The 15,683-nt window shown below is 44.0% G+C and overlaps 1 protein-coding gene across 1 annotated transcript; it reads right to left on the bottom strand.

Annotated features, from left to right (window-relative positions):
• Positions 1-23: 23 nt before the first annotated feature.
• On the bottom strand, positions 24-15,586 carry V1512DRAFT_275936 (uncharacterized protein). The gene is made up of 12 exons (XM_066917851.1): positions 14,749-15,586; positions 8,187-14,698; positions 7,824-8,138; positions 7,417-7,774; positions 7,278-7,372; positions 7,098-7,232; positions 6,950-7,049; positions 6,802-6,907; positions 6,605-6,755; positions 1,926-6,555; positions 1,396-1,880; positions 24-1,346 (listed from the first exon to the last, which is right to left on the bottom strand). Exons 1-12 carry the CDS (start codon positions 15,545-15,547, stop codon positions 75-77), a joined length of 14,958 nt encoding a protein of 4,985 aa, XP_066771545.1. The 5' UTR covers positions 15,548-15,586; the 3' UTR covers positions 24-74.
• Between the last annotated feature and the right edge of the window lie 97 nt (positions 15,587-15,683).

The raw sequence follows: 15,683 nt of genomic DNA, 5'->3' as shown, positions 1-15,683 counted from the left end.
GCCTCACTTACTACGACCCAAATTTACTATTTATACCATTCATACCTATTATTTACACACTCTACGTAACCTATTTACAAATCTGCAATCTCTGCAAAGTATTGCCGTAAAACCAACGCCAAAACCGAAGGGAGCTCTGCAATACTCCGAACAATCACATAGAACTCAAACGGAAAAGAGCTTAAATACTTTGTAATCTTCAAGCTCATCTGGCCCGTAACACTATCCGCCGCGTACGACACCTGGCTCAAGTCCAGAATCGACGACACAGACTTTTCGCTCGGGTCGCCTGATGCGGTCTTTTGCAAACCATCAACAATGATAAACACTAGCATAATTTGCTTCTCACGCGCGCGCCTGACTTGGCGTCGTAAGGCGTCGTGGTCCTCGCATAAACCGTCGGAAATAATGAGTCCAAGCTGCCAGCTATCGCCTCTCGTATCTGACTTCGCCTCGTCAAACATGGCAATCGACTTCTCGACTAACGCATGAACATCGGTTCGCGTCTGTTCAAACCCGAACCATTGGAACGCACGCGCACCGGCTTCAGAAGAGAACGGCGTGTGGAACGAATGAACAACGTCACACGTCTCGCCAAACCTCACAATAGAAATCTGACCAGACTCAAGACGTTCGAGCGCTTTAGTAACCAAAGTCAGTGTATCAAACGCCAAATTGACACTCTGCGACTCCGACATTGATCTTGAGTCGTCCAACGAAAGCATAATCTGGTATTCACGCTTACTAGGCTTTGTTCTTCGCAACCAAATCTTGTCTTTCTTGTACTGACTGGCAATGTATGGAATGATCCTCTTCATGTTTAACCTCTTTCCAGTACGGAAATCGCCACGAAGCTTGGTCGACAACGTTGGCTCAAGAATCAGCCGCAGCTGCTCACACAATGCGGCGGACAGATCCTGCGTCGAACGCTCATGGCTTTGCCATAGATCACGAGCTTCGTCAAGCGATCGATACAAATTGTCTTTAGCCGCGTCGACTTCGTCCAGTTCTTGCATCTCCTTGTTGGCTTCATCAAACATGTCTTCAAGCTCCTCGTCGGCCGCAATCTTGTCAAATTCACTCTCCTCGGCAGGCTTTCGTTCGCCAATTATGCCACCAGCGTATTGTTGCTGGAGGGATGTCGATTCCTCTTCCTCTTTAGCGCCATCTTTCGCTTCCTCGGGGATCGTCTCGGGCACTTGTTCAGCTGCATCGTCTTCGTCATCGATTGCCATTGAGTCGTCCTCAATCGTATCACGTTGATCGGTAGATGCAACACCAAGTGCTTGAGTGTCGTATGTAGCTTCGCTGTCGTCCAAATGACGGTACTCGTCCGTAGACTCTTGCTATAAGCAGTTAACAAACGTCACCCACATATTCAACCGGTCTGCATACCTTTGCCCGCTCGTCACGAGCGCTTTCGTCTCGCTCACCGATTTCGGCTTCTTCGATCGTTTTGTTCTGACGATGCCATTCTTCTGAAGAGTCACCAAGTCTCTGCTGTTTATAGTCAGATTGACTCTGGTTCTGCTCCGTCGTCTTCGATTCTTGTGTTTCTTCCGTCATGGCGGCAGATCCTTTCTCTTGAGCTGTGGTGTCGTCCGTTGCCTCTTGGGTGTTGGATTCATCACCTTCAGTCTTTGAGTTTTCCCCGCCGTTCAACGCTGCTTCTGCTTGTTCTTCGTCTTCATTCGCATCCTCCGGTCCATGTAGACCTTCGCTCTTTGACACATTATTTTGTTCATTATCATCCTGTTCCTTCTCGTCATCTGGCGCAGTTTCTGGCGCCGCATCATTCTCATCAATATCCATGCCATCCTCATCTTCCTCCAAACCCTCATCCCCTGTTTCCTCCTGTTCATCATTATCTTCGCCATTTTCTAAATACGTTAACACACTTCTTTACTTAAAATGCACTTGCATACCTGACACCTCACCAGCACCTTGCTCTTCTTCAGCTGGCTCAGCGGCTTCCCCCATTATGTCATCATTCTCAGCTTGCTGCTCATTTTCAACGGCATCCATCTTTTCATCTGAATCGTTTTTGTCGTCAATTTCTGCCGGCTTGTCCAATGGATCGTCTTCAGGCATGCCTTCGTCGTCATCATCCATCTTCATGCTGTCGTCATCATTATCCAAGTTCATGTCCTCTGGAAGATCTAAGGCATCGCCTTCAGGTGCCATGGGCTCGACATCGTCGTTGTTTTGCTGCTTGACATCGTCTTCTTGATCCATGGCACCTTCATCTTCGTCATCGCCGTCTTCCTCTCCGTCCTCGACTTCATTGTCTTGGTCCTCGTTGGATTCCTTTGGCTCGGGCTTTGACTTGTCGTCAGTCTTGGCAGCCAAATCATCGGTCAAAGTCGAATCTTGCAAATTGTTTTCAGTATCTTTTTCTTTTGACTCCTCTTCAGTGTTGCCATCGTCCCACATCTTCTCGTCGACAGCATTCGGATCGAGATTGTCGATATCTCCAACTTCTTCATCGAGATCTTCATTTTCTTCATCACCTTCGTCACTCTTGTCGTCTTCTTGATCTTCATCGTCAAGTTCTTCTGTCTCGCCTTGCATGTCGCCATCCATATCAACCGCGTCATCTTCGTCTTCCCCATCTTTGGCCTTATCTTTGTCGTCACCCTCCTCTTTTTCTTCCGGCTCATTCGCATTATCAGTCAAATCTTCGTCTTTGCCAACAGTCTTGCTGATATTATCCTGGCCCTCTCCATCTCCAAGTCCGGTTCCTTGCTGGGTCCCAGAATCGTCTCCGTCATTTGATGGCTCCTGTGGAGAGCAGTATCCAGACGTAGCAATGGTAAAAAAAGAGTTGATCAACGCCAAACTCGACTTCGCCATGTACGCGTGATCTATAGCAATTTTGAGAATTAGCTTGTCAGCAAATGACTTGTACTCTGCAACAAGCGGCATAGTAAGCGAGACCATTGCGCCAACCAATGAGGACTTTGACGGGTTTCCGAGCTCTATTCTGCTTGTAACTTCAAGACATTTTTGCAAATGACTGGAGATACTAAGATAGTGCAACGACTGCAATACCTTCGACATGCGGCTTGTCGCCAACGGAATCCAATTATCGGCTTCCAATGTCAGCTTTGACGAAACGAGTTCGTTGATGCTCTGCACGACGACCAGAATCGAGTCACATAAATTTCTGAGACTAAGATCAAGTTCAGAAACTGTTGCGAACGATATCGGCAGCTCTGTTGCACTAGAAAATTGGGAACTAAACTCAGATGTTAAGAATTGACCGACAATGTTGATGATGTAACCAAAAGTTTTCTTTGTATTTGCAATTTGCAACAATTCTTGATAAAAATTGCCAATCATTTCGTAAATGCTCTGAACAAATGTAGTCTCAGCCAATGTTGTTATCGCAATGTTTTTTGGGACAATCTGGTCCAGCTTCACTGCGACCTCAGCGAGTTGCGCTCTCCATTTCACCAGTAAATCCGCAACTTCACTATCAGCCTCTTCGGACAAAGCTTGGTGCGAAGAGCAGACAGAGTGCGCAAAACCAATCACTCTGCAGCACGACCTGATTGATGATGACAGTGATGATAGCTTCTCGCCTCGCATATCAAATCTTTGCAATGGGTTTGCATTAGTCGCCACGGTCAAAGCTTCAAATTCTTGTTCAGTTGCAGCAAAATTTTTTCGTGCTTGTAGACTAACGCAAATGTTTTCGCGCTGCGTTAACACAGCATGCACAAGACTTTCAACAAGCCCAAGTCCCCTCTGTACCTGAGGCGGCGTCAAATCTTCAGAATGATTGGTCACACACGACCTGACCCTAGGTAAAGCTTCTAAAAGGCGCAAAAAGTCGCGGCTTAACTCTGCAGGTACGAAAGTATCAAACTGGTGCGTGCTCGCTAAAATCTTTGTTACACTATCCTGACTTGCAAGGACATCTGGACGAACTCTGTACTTAAGTCCCATCCGTTTTAATTCTTTAAATGTGTCGCTCAGTAATTTTGCCTTGCGGGCTTTCAAGAATTGAACAGTACCCTTGTTTTCTTCTGTAAGTTCGCTTGGAGTTTCCCTGCGTAATCGCTGCATCTCATCAACTAAATCAGCTGTAAATGTAACCAAGCTAGGATTCTCAACTTCCAAAATTGTCACTGCGTATCGCCTTAGTAGCTTTGCGGTAGCTTGTAAGTCGATAAGTCGCTCCGGACGAGTGCTCCACCCAGCAACATTCTCTGTGCAGAGAGCAAGCAAGTCAGGAATGGTCTCAAACGCAAGGTCCTCTGTTGATACAAAAGTAAATTTCTTTTGAAGATCATCTAAAGATATTGTATGTCCAAGCCCATTCTCCAGTACGGGACGCACAGGCTGAGACAGAATCTCTCTAAACTTGCGCACCATTTTGTATAATTTGTGGTGCGATCTTCGAGCACTTTCCTTCAGAGCCACAAAATTCGTGTCTTTCCAACTCGCCAATAAAATAATTTCATTGATTTCCTTCTCAAGTGGCTTTCTTTGAGCTTGCATAGACTCTTCAATCTTAGGCAGAAACATTTCGTATAAGTAGCAAATGTTTTTGAGTGATCTGCTTATAATCTCAAAGTTGACAATATATTTGTTGCCAACAAATTGAAGAGCATGGGTAGCAAATGCTTCAATAAGTTGCAATCTCGTGGCAAACTGGCCCTTTGGAGACGACCCAATGAATGCAGTGATTGCCTGTAACAGCTCATTTACATGCTCTTTGATGTCACTGCCCTCTTCACATATTCTCATTGGAATAGATAAAACGTTTTCATATAAGAAAAAAAACCATTCTGAAGCCCTGTTCTTAATATCAGATATCTCCTTATCAAATAATGATGGCCAAGACGACAACTCCAGTCGACGCCACTCGACAACGATACTATTAAGTAGGTCAATGTGATCCATGACCGAAAACTCACGACTAGCAACTTTCTGCCATTCATGTAATGAGCCAAGTTGTTTCTCGACATATGCAAGAAGCTTTGCAACTGGTGTATTAATCGGTAAATCGAGAAGATCGTTGCAGATAGTCAGTGAATCTATAATGGCTTCGTTCTCTGGCCATCTAGTATGAAGAGCTTCCAATCTGGTTTTGATATTCAGAGAAAGTGTTGTCGCCTTGTTAACTTCGGAAATGTTTGCGTCCACGTAAAAATTGACTGTCTTTGTAGAATTCAAGCTGTTGAACCTACCCTTCAACTTGGTTGTGTGCAGTATTGTGGCCGGCAAAATTTGAGCTGCCAAATTCTGATCTACGGCAAGCTCTAGCGCTGTAAGTTCTCGTAATGACAGCAAACCCTGCTCAATCAAGTTTTGACCGGGTGCATAGTCATTCGAGTCACTGAAAATTGCCATGTACAAGTTCAAAAGTTGCGCGTCGACACTTGTATTGCTATGTGATATGTCTAAGCTTTCAATCGAGATAACTTCATCGTAGTCCGGAAACATTTGCTTAAACTCTCTGTCCTCTTCTGCTTCATCAGATTCTGTCTTGAAAACAGTTGATTTCGCCTTGCGCTCGCTTTCATCTCTGGCCTTGTTGAGTGACCACTGATAGTAAAGGTATTTCAAGATTGCGTCTGTCGTGTCGACTGTCGTCGAGTCTACTCTTTGTATTGCCTGATATCTCACTGCTGTCCACTCGAGCAAGTTTACCATAAGTGTTTTTGTGGTGCTCTGTGACAAATTATGGTCAAGCGAGAATTTTTGCACGTCATCCGCAATCTTTACCGCTTCTTGTGATCTCAGAGCAGAAGAATCAACCAGCCATGAGAACTTGGCAAGGGAGGAATCGCCCTGCTGCTTAGATACTGCATTAGAAATCAAACCAACTCCCAGACTCATTAAGAGCAAGTAAATCTCCAAAGGTTCAAAAAGATCCGCGTATAAGGGATACTGTGTTCGCAGTCGATAAATGAGCTCACGAGTGTACCTTTGAAACGCTTGTGCGATATCTGCTGCCTTCGTAGTCGCTGCCGAAATTTCTGACAGCAGCTTTTCGACGCTTCCATATCCAATATATGCCTCGAAATAACGATGAAGTTCCTGGAACAATGCGTTTGATTGGGATTTCTCTGGTCTAAAGTAACGAGGAGGAGGCAATGTAACATTGTAACTCTCGAGCTCAGATTGCAGGCTCCTGACCCTCAAACTTGTTCCAGGGCCATTAAAAATACTCTCCAAAATCTGGGACGCACTTAGCCAAGACGAAATACTAGACACCTTATTCTCCAGACGAGCCCGCTCCACATATGGCTTAATAGCCGGATCATATGGAATATTTGGCACGTAAATATGCAGAAGCGATTCTGCATACTTCATCAAAATGGTTCCAGTCGTCAAGTTGTTCAGCGGCTCAACACCGGATAACACAAGCATTATCTGTTTTATAGTGGGAACAAGACAAACAGTTTCTTTGCTTGAATCCCGAAGATATGTTTCAAGACTATCAATCTGTGCATCAGAAACGAGGTTTCCATTTTTGAAGGAGCTTATGAATGCTGTCATGTTGTACGTCTCAGCAGTCGAGTCCTTGTGAAAAGCCAGAATCTAGAAAAACTGTCAGCGAATTCTTAGTTCGCATGCTTTTCACACTCACCTCGCATATATGCTTAGCTAAAAGCTTGATCAGTACCGGCAGTTTTGCATCAGCAAAAACGTTACTGTTTGCAACAAGAATTGAGCCAAACGACGTGATTTCTTGATCGACTTCTGATATGTCAGCAATACGACCATACTCTGTAGATGAACTGTGAAAGTTAGCAGTATATCATGACTTTTGATGTAATATCATACATCGAGTTGATGAGAGCAAGAACCACGTCTCCTTTAAAAATTTCCGTTCCCGATTTGTCCACTGAATTATTGGAATACACAGAGTTGAGTAGCAAAAAGACGCGTCCTGGTTTTGTTAGATTAGCCATACACCTAGCAGACAACTTACCGCTAAATGGTGAATCCAAATATCGCAGTTTTTTGATATTTAATTCTAGTTCTGCCCCAGCTAAGTTCGCCAATAGCATGTCGTTTTTCGACTCGGACTGCTATCAATGCATTAGCAACCAGTTGAAAGCGCAACTTGTAAAATTCACCTTGTCAGACATGATGCCTAACAACGCTTGTCCTTTCATGATAAAAGACATCACACTAGACCAGCTTTGCCTGTTTCCTCTTCCACTCAACAAGTTAGATGTCTCCATCATCATCTCAACATCATAAATGATTCCCTGAAGATAGTTAGTACTAAACTCAAATTGAAGTTTGCAGCATACCTTTAAATGTCCTTCATGAGCGTCGCTGTTCTGTAAAATGTAGCTGCAAGCATCCAGAATTTTCTGCTGCAAAGCAATTATCGATTCTTGTTTGTCTGTAACGTGTTAATTATAGTTTAAACAGAATCTGATTTGTTACCTAGGCCAGCACTTGCAGATATAGCGTCCAGCTTTCGTGATAGCTCAAGCAAGTTCAAGTACATGGTCCATCCTGACAGGGTTGTAGGAAGAACAGGACGTGAATGTGTCCAGATCACTTCCATGGACTTTCCACTGGTCAAAATAGTTTTTGAACCAAAATTCTGTACAGATTTCTTAAATACAGTCCAGTCATTATGCCCCATGACAGAACTATCGTGGCTTTCGGCCGCATGCACCAGCACATCCACACAGTCACGATAAATTGGCAGCCAAGTTTCGTCAACGTTATTGTTCTCCGTCAACGCAAGGATATCCTCAGCGAAATCAAGCAAACGGGACGCGTCATTAATAAGTTCCTAATTTTGTTAGATTCAACAAGCTCGACAATTAAAGAAAGCATATTACCATTGGCGTAGTTGTCAAATCGTCGCGTGACATGACAGACGCAATAGCAGCAGAAAGAGAATTCAGCATCGCAAACATAGCTTTCGACGGTGTAGACGACTTGGACTTGCTGACAGCAGCCGCAGATTTTTCAATGTAATTGAGTGTTGAAAATTTTAGCTTTATTGCTTTCTCTTGAATAGCAGCCAGCCTCTCTTTCAGGACCAAGAGACGGATCGTGACATCATAGCTTCTAGACAATTGTGCACTATCAATATTCTCAATAGTGTTCTTGAAGAGGGAAACATTGTAGCTATTAGTCAAAGTCTGCAGTGACTTTAGATTTTATTAGCCAATCTATGTGATAGACAGTGTAGTGCATACCTGATAATTCCCATACTCATGAATTGGAATATTGCTGTAAATGTTTGACATTGTGGAAGCGATTCTGGAATGACATAAAGCTGTAAACAGATTCGAAAGTGCGAAAGCAAACTGCTGCTCCGCATCACTATACAAACTCAACTTGCAAATTGCCTCCGCCCATCGTGTGATGTAGTGTTTATTCAAAATCGGCAGATAATCCGCAGCTGAAAGAGTAAGATATGTAGAGTTAAGCTTCTCTTCAGTTGTGGGAACACCGTCCAGCAAACCAAAGACTCTCGAAAGAGCATTTTTTGTTGGAAGATCATTCATTAGAACACTATAATTTTGTTGACTCTGTGTAAGAGAAAGCTTGTTTAGCTCTTCAAGTACATCCGATTTTTCAACAACGCTATTGTCAAACTTCTTCAGTTGCAAATTAAGAAGTTGAGTATCCCATTGTGTAGCACGATCATTCAAGTCTTCCAGATAGATTTCAACTCCGCGATTTCTCATTGCTCGAGACAACTCGCCATTGCGTGGATCAACTGTCAAAAAAAGTCGAAAATTAGGATGCGGTTTAATGACGTTTAGCTCTCCTCCATCTAGACCACGTTCGTTGATAATCAGTACACCGTTGTTCTCCAATAGCGAGTTCAAACGATCTAGCACTGAAGGTCCACAAAGATTGGCATTATCGAGGACTAGCCAGTGGCCTGACTCTAATGCTCTGACCAAAATACCATCAAACCACTCGAAAAGTGGGGTTTGTCTTGCTGGATCATTGGCCGCTAATTTCAATCGCTTGATTTCTTGCAAACATAAATCAATCTGACCCTGAAATTCCATCGTACTAAATGCAGGAATAAGCTCAAAAAGACCAAGGACTTCATCTAACTTGTCCACGGAAGTCTGATCTACCGCAACTGCCAAATCATATAGCACAAGTATGGGAGAAAAATCATCAGAACCATTTCTGTCTGCCGAGTGCAAGGCGTGCATCATCATCCGTGCTGCAAGCGTTCGAAGCATGTGCCATAACTTCGATGCTTGCCGACTTAAATCGACTTGCTCAAATCCACCGACAATGTCCATACTGTCAATGTCATTGTTGATCGCGAATTCTTCTAAGTGTGCACCAACTATATCAGCCAGCAATCTGATTAAGTTCGTTTTGCCTGAGTTTGCAGGGCCAACAATAATAGCCGGCCATGACATATCGACGCAAGTCATTAAAGTTTCCAACGGAACCATATTGCATTGCAGCGTAACCAGATTATTTGCTGCTAGCTTAAATTCGTTAAATTCGTTCGCTCGGGGAAGTATAGTGTGACCAACTTGAAGGTAGTTATCAGCTAGAGTAAATCCAACATATCTAGGGGCAAATGGCGCTTGGAAATGAAGCTCATATAACTTTCGAACTGCTAGACGATCATCTACAGTTCTAAATCTCTGACTGACTACTATATCCAAATATTCCGACGGATCGAAATTATTTGAAAACTCGGAAGCTCTGACTAAAAGTTGAAACCAGCGAATAGTATCTCGCAAATTGAACTCCCAAGGCGAGCCAAGTCTTCCAAACGATTTATTGCGCGACGTTTCTGTCTCAATCGCATTAATAAATGAAATGAGCTTGTCCGAGAGCTCGCTGTCAATTACAGGATAAAGTTGCCGAGTAATTATTCTCAAATCTTGTGGGGTAAGAATGTCCATGTAAACGACAGTAAACCGATTAACAAACGATTTGGGCAATCCCTTTCGTCCGCCACCTTGATAATGAGAATTCTGAGCAGCAAACACCTTGAAGTTAGGATGACAGCTGAAAGTACGATCAAGCTCCGGAATATATGCTTCCGCACGATGATCTAAACAAGCATTGAGACCTTCCAGCACAGACTGTGATGCCAAATTCATTTCATCTAGCAAGACCCATTGCCCATGCTGCATAGCATGAAGAAAAGGAGCATCCCGCCAAACAAACTCGCCACTTTTACCACCCTCAACTGGACTGTCGGACCCAAAAAGGTCCATCAGATCCGTTTGGTCAGACAAGTTGATACGAGTGAACTCAGCACCAGCAGCTGCTGCAAGAGCAGTCATGATACTTGTCTTGCCCACACCTGGACTTCCTTCCAGCATGATTGGTTTTCTCAATTGCATGCCACGAATAATACGCATAGCGTTAAATGCGGTAGTAGGAGCTGAAAAACTAAAAGGCACGTCACCTGATCCAGATCTAAAGGAGCGCTGAATTTCGAACATGCCTCCCTGAACAGTCATTTCGGAAAGAGCAATTGTTACAGGACTAACATATAGTTCCGTCAAATCAGTTCCAGTAACAGAAGACAGATAATCAACACATCTTTGACGTTCCCTAGCAAGCAACTCTGTAGATTCAGCCAAATACGCCAGTGCATTTGTTCCTAGAGTATCTATAAACACCATAGAAGCTCCGTGCAGCAATCGCGCCATTGGATTCAAAGTCTTTGTTGACTTTATAAATGATGTCCATCCAAGGATATCTCGAAGAGATACAGTTGGGACACCAGAACTTCCAATCGAGCTTGTATAAGTTTCTGCAAACCAGCTAGCAAACTTTACAATCGGTTGGCTAAAGAAAGCAACGTCTGCTGGGTCAAGCTTCGAATTCACAATCTGATACACATCGCCCAAGTCAGCGATTGCCGGAGCCCAAATTTCAGTAAATCGATTGCGCAATGCTGGAGACAATTCCTTTTTGCCGTAGTCACCACTGGGATTCATCGTGGCCAAAAATTGAAAGCCGCTACTAGCTGAAACCATACTATCCTGTGCGCCCTTCTCAGCCAACAAGATTGAACGCTCAGGCTCAAGAACACTATTAAGTCTCTCCAGTACCGAATCATCTGTAAGTGAGATTTCATCCAGTAAAAAGAAATCTCCCTGTTTAAGAGCCTGTACAAGACTTCCGTCGCACCACTCAAATAGAATTTTCAAACGATTCCGCAAATCTGTCACTCTTTGCTTGCAATCGTGATCAGCCATCTCACCTGCACTGTCAAATAAATTCAGCAGCTCATCCAAATCTGAAGAATTGGTTTTAACACCAGCAACTTTTAGATCTTGCTGAAGTTCTGCTATCAATTGTTCTTGAACTTCAGATCTGTTGCGCAGAGGTCGTTGCGTACCAATGATATCGCTTGCCTCAGTGTTTTGATGTGCGTTAACAATATGCAGCGTCTTTCCAAATTGTTCTGCCAGCATTTGACAGACTGTAGTCTTGCCACAACCGGTCTCACCAACCAGCAAGACCGGTTCACGGTTTTTCACCGCCTCGTTGACTAAAGAAAACAATCGGCGCATAGGCTTATTCCAAACTGTATCAGGAAAATTAGTAGTGTCTAACGAATACTGCTTATAGAACGATTCAGCATCGATCTTGACACGCATAACTTTCTCAATAACCTCTTTCACGATTGTTTGCTCATCGCTATTCCGTACACGTTCGCCTAACAACAAATAGCCATTCAAAGCTAACTGATCATATCCAACAGCCTCACGATTAGCCCATCTGAACAAATCTCTGAGAGTCGCAAATCCATTCTTTTCAAAAATTCTCGTAGATTGTCGTCGAATCGAAAGCTCTTTATAAACCTCGACAATTTTCTTCGCGTATGACGGTGGAATCTGGCATCTACCCTTTAGAATAATCTCAAGCTCGTCTTCAGGAATATCATCAAAATGCAGCTCCAGAAATCGATTCCTGAACGCTCGTGAAAGATTCTTACGGCCACCATACAGACCCGGAGGATTTTGTGACGCAAAAAGCAAAAACTGTGGATGTGGTTTGACAATCTCTTGTGTCTCAGGTATAAAAATCTCACGATTGTCATCCAACAGACGGTTCAGAGCCTCAAGAACATCTGTTGGTGCGAGATTGAGCTCGTCCAACACGATCCAGTAACCATTACGTGCGGCTTCAACTAAGACACCCTCCTGAAACCTTAAATTACCCTGAGCATCCGAGACATATGAGCCTATATACTCCTGAAGATCTGTGTGTTCGTGATTGTTAATTCGAACAAATTTGTGCCCTGTCTTGCGCGCAAGATAATTGATCATGCTGGTTTTTCCGCTTGATGTTGGTCCCTGAACTAAAACCGGAAATTTTTTTGTTGCGACAGCGCGAACCAAGTTTAGCATATTCTTTTCCACAAACGGTGTCATGATATAATGCTCTTGCTCTTCCGGCTCCAAAGGTCCAGCTTCTATCCAGTGATGTTTAAATTGAATGTATTCACCTTCTGACGGCTTGTTGGGAATTTTAGCCAGCACAGAACGTGGGTTTTTCAGTTTTCCAATGGTGTGCTTCGTGATGACGGGCTCTAGCAGCTGCTCTGAGTCCTTGTCTAGCAGAGTCAAAAACGACATGCAGAAACCTTCATATAGAGCTCGACGTAGTCCAAACAAAGCCGTAATATCTCTCACGTATACCAGAGTGCGCGCTAGTGTTCGAATGCTGAAATGCGGTTTTTGGCTAGCTCCATCAACAATTAGATTTTCTTCAGCCATCCGTTTTGCTTCACCATAAATTGCTGCAACATCTTGACAGACCGCTTCATTGTCTCTGCCAACAGCAAGCTGTCCGATGTACTTCTCAATAATCGCGAGCAAATCCGCTGGATCTTCATCCGGTGACCCAACATACACTTCAGTGAATCGTGCCCGAAATCCTGCGGGAAGGTCGCGTTTGCCAACGTCGGTTGCCGGATTCATACATGCAAAAATGCGAAAATTAGGGTGTGCCATCACCGCTTCAGTATCACCCTTTTCTGAAAGCTGTATGCGCGCGCCTTCACCGCCATCAGCTAGCAAATCTGCGATACTTTCTAATGTATCTGGTGCTGCAAGGTTGATTTCGTCCAGCAACACCCAAGCTCCATTTCTCACCGCACGTACTAAAGCTCCCTCAATAAATTTATAAACAAACGAATTTTCGATTTTCTGATATTGGGCATTAAAAGCACTGACTTTGGATGAGAACTCGCTCCATTCCGCCAGCAAATTCTGACCTGCCATCGGATCCAACCGTCTTTTTTTGCTCGGCTTATCATCGGTTTCAGTTCTTAAAGATATCTGCTTCTGGATTACATTATCTGCCATCTTAACTGCTTCCTGCCACAGCCGAGTAACATTTTTCCATTGACTCTTGGCAAAAGCTTTGGTCAAAACAACGGTAAACCGCTCATTGCGTTTGCTAGAGAACGTGCGCTCAAATAATGTTTCAAAATCTTCCTGCAGCGGGACGGCAATAGTCTTGACGTCTACTGGTTTGTATCCTCCCAACAAGTCTGCTGCTTCAGTCTGCTGCGATATGTTCAGAACAACAATGTTGGTTCCAACGCTAGCGGCCAATTGCTGAACTACAGTAGTCTTGCCGGTACCAGTCTCTCCGACGAGCAGTAAGGGCTCCCGCGTGCTGACACAGGTAGCAATTTGTTCAAGTAATCGTAAAGTGTGCTTTGTATGCGCGAATAGTGCCTGAGACCGTGCAGCTTTTTTGCGAGGCGTTGACAGTTTGTCTAGCGTAATTCTGCCAATACCAACCACCTTTGATTTATCGGAGAATTCTGGCACATGCGTACTAAGATAATGCTGAACAGTATGAGGAGCAACGTTCATCGTATTTCCAATCACCCCAACAATCAGCGCACGGGCAGATGGTATCCGTACACTTGCAGCAAAACAGTCCACTGCTTCGTAAAACACAGAGTCAAAGACGACCGGTGCGAACGATTCTACTTGAGATACTTCGGAAACCGGCATTCTGGCAAGTAGCATGTTCACTCTTCTGGCCCACTTCATAAGATCTCTTGACGAAAAAATGCGATTTTGCGCACCACGACTCAGAGCTAAAAATGCGCTATCTTGATACAGATCTCGAACTCGACTATATACTTGTCGCATAAGCGGTGCGAGCTGTACCAATCTAGTAAATTTGTTTGCGACAACCTGTTCCAATTCTTCGCCCGTCATCATGTCTAACGTCACATGCTTCCACAGTTCCTTGCCAATAAAGTTGACTGGTCGTGACGACTCTGACACGGTCGCAATAATTTGAAATCCTCGTCCGGCTCTGATCGTCTCACCTCTAGACGGGATTGCAAGCTGTCGTTGCTGTACAAGTGATAAAAGTGCGCTGAGAACCTCATTTGGAGCTCTATCAATGTCCTCCACTACCACAACTTTACCTTGCCTGACAGCAGCAGCAAGCGCACCCTGTTTCCAAACGAACGAGCCTGGTGTCTCGCCAGTAGAGTATGACCCTACCAAAACTTTAGTATCAGTCTGGTCTCCGAGATGTAGCTTGACAATATCGTTTGTGGAGCGTGATAGCATCGAAAGAAGGTATCCAATTAGAAACGTCTTGCCACTTCCGGGCAGACCAGATATCAGCAATGGATCGGAACTGCGCAAGACAGAGGCCAGGCGCCTGACATTGAATACTGTTGAATCTGTATATACGATTTCTGTTATAGGTACCGTAAGCGCTAGACCAGAGTCAGTCGATATTCCGTCGTAAAAAAACAAAGTTACATACGCGTATATCTTGGGACGAGTACCCCACATAAATTAGCAGTACGAGTAGACAGCTTGGCGTCTTCAATAGTATACAAATCTACACTTGAATGCAGTGAATAATCAAGCCCAGCCAGAATATTTTTTTCAGACGAAATTCGTTTAGCCTCAATCAACAGGAAGAAGAAATAGTCAATATCTTGTACACCTTCATAAACACCAAGAAGAGGCTTCTCAGTGTTGGACGTGTATTTGTTGACGAGCTCGTTTGTTGCTTTGTCCGAAAGTCCTAAGTGCGCGGCCCAAATTAAAATGGCAACATATTTTTGGGGGTTGCCGGTATTGAGATCCGTTATAACATTCAAAATCAGCTTTGTGTCAACCAATGACTCGAATTGTGGCTTATCAAAGACAATCAGTCTGTACAATGTGACCAGATCTTGCAAATCCGTAGAGCCTAGCCAACCATAGTTTTGAAAAAAAGAATGCGCGTGTACAGCTGCGTGGGGAATAAGTGGCAGAACTCGTCCAAACGCAGCAGCAACAACATTTGGCTCTGCAATACCGTCAACAAGCCACCTTGCCGCTAAATCTAAAAATAGCGGATAGAATGCACGTAAAATTCCAGCGGTAAAAACAGGGTCAAGAGCGAACAATGCTAACTTGTCGAGATCAAGCTCGGTTTGATTTAATGCAATAGAAGTAATAATGTGTTCTGCCTGCTGACCCAACACGCCTCTCAAACAATCAAATGCCTTTAAAACGTCAATCTGAAATGCTACAGACACTGTTGTCTGTTCTTCCATGCTTTCTGTCGCCATTATGCGGCCTTCACGAACAGTCAAGATGTTTTGTTTGTGCCTCGATGTTCGTTGGGACTTTTGACTCAAAAAAATTTTGGCAGTAAACTTTTTGCCCTAACCTTAGAGCTTTGGACACTCCGCCATTGAGCCGCAC

This window comes from Lipomyces arxii (genome assembly GCF_038497795.1).
Source record: "Lipomyces arxii strain Phaff 12-163 unplaced genomic scaffold V1512scaffold_7, whole genome shotgun sequence".
Lineage (NCBI taxonomy): Eukaryota > Fungi > Ascomycota > Lipomycetes > Lipomycetales > Lipomycetaceae > Lipomyces > Lipomyces arxii.
Note: the sequence above shows the minus strand (reverse complement) of the source record. Positions and strands in the feature narration are given on the sequence as shown.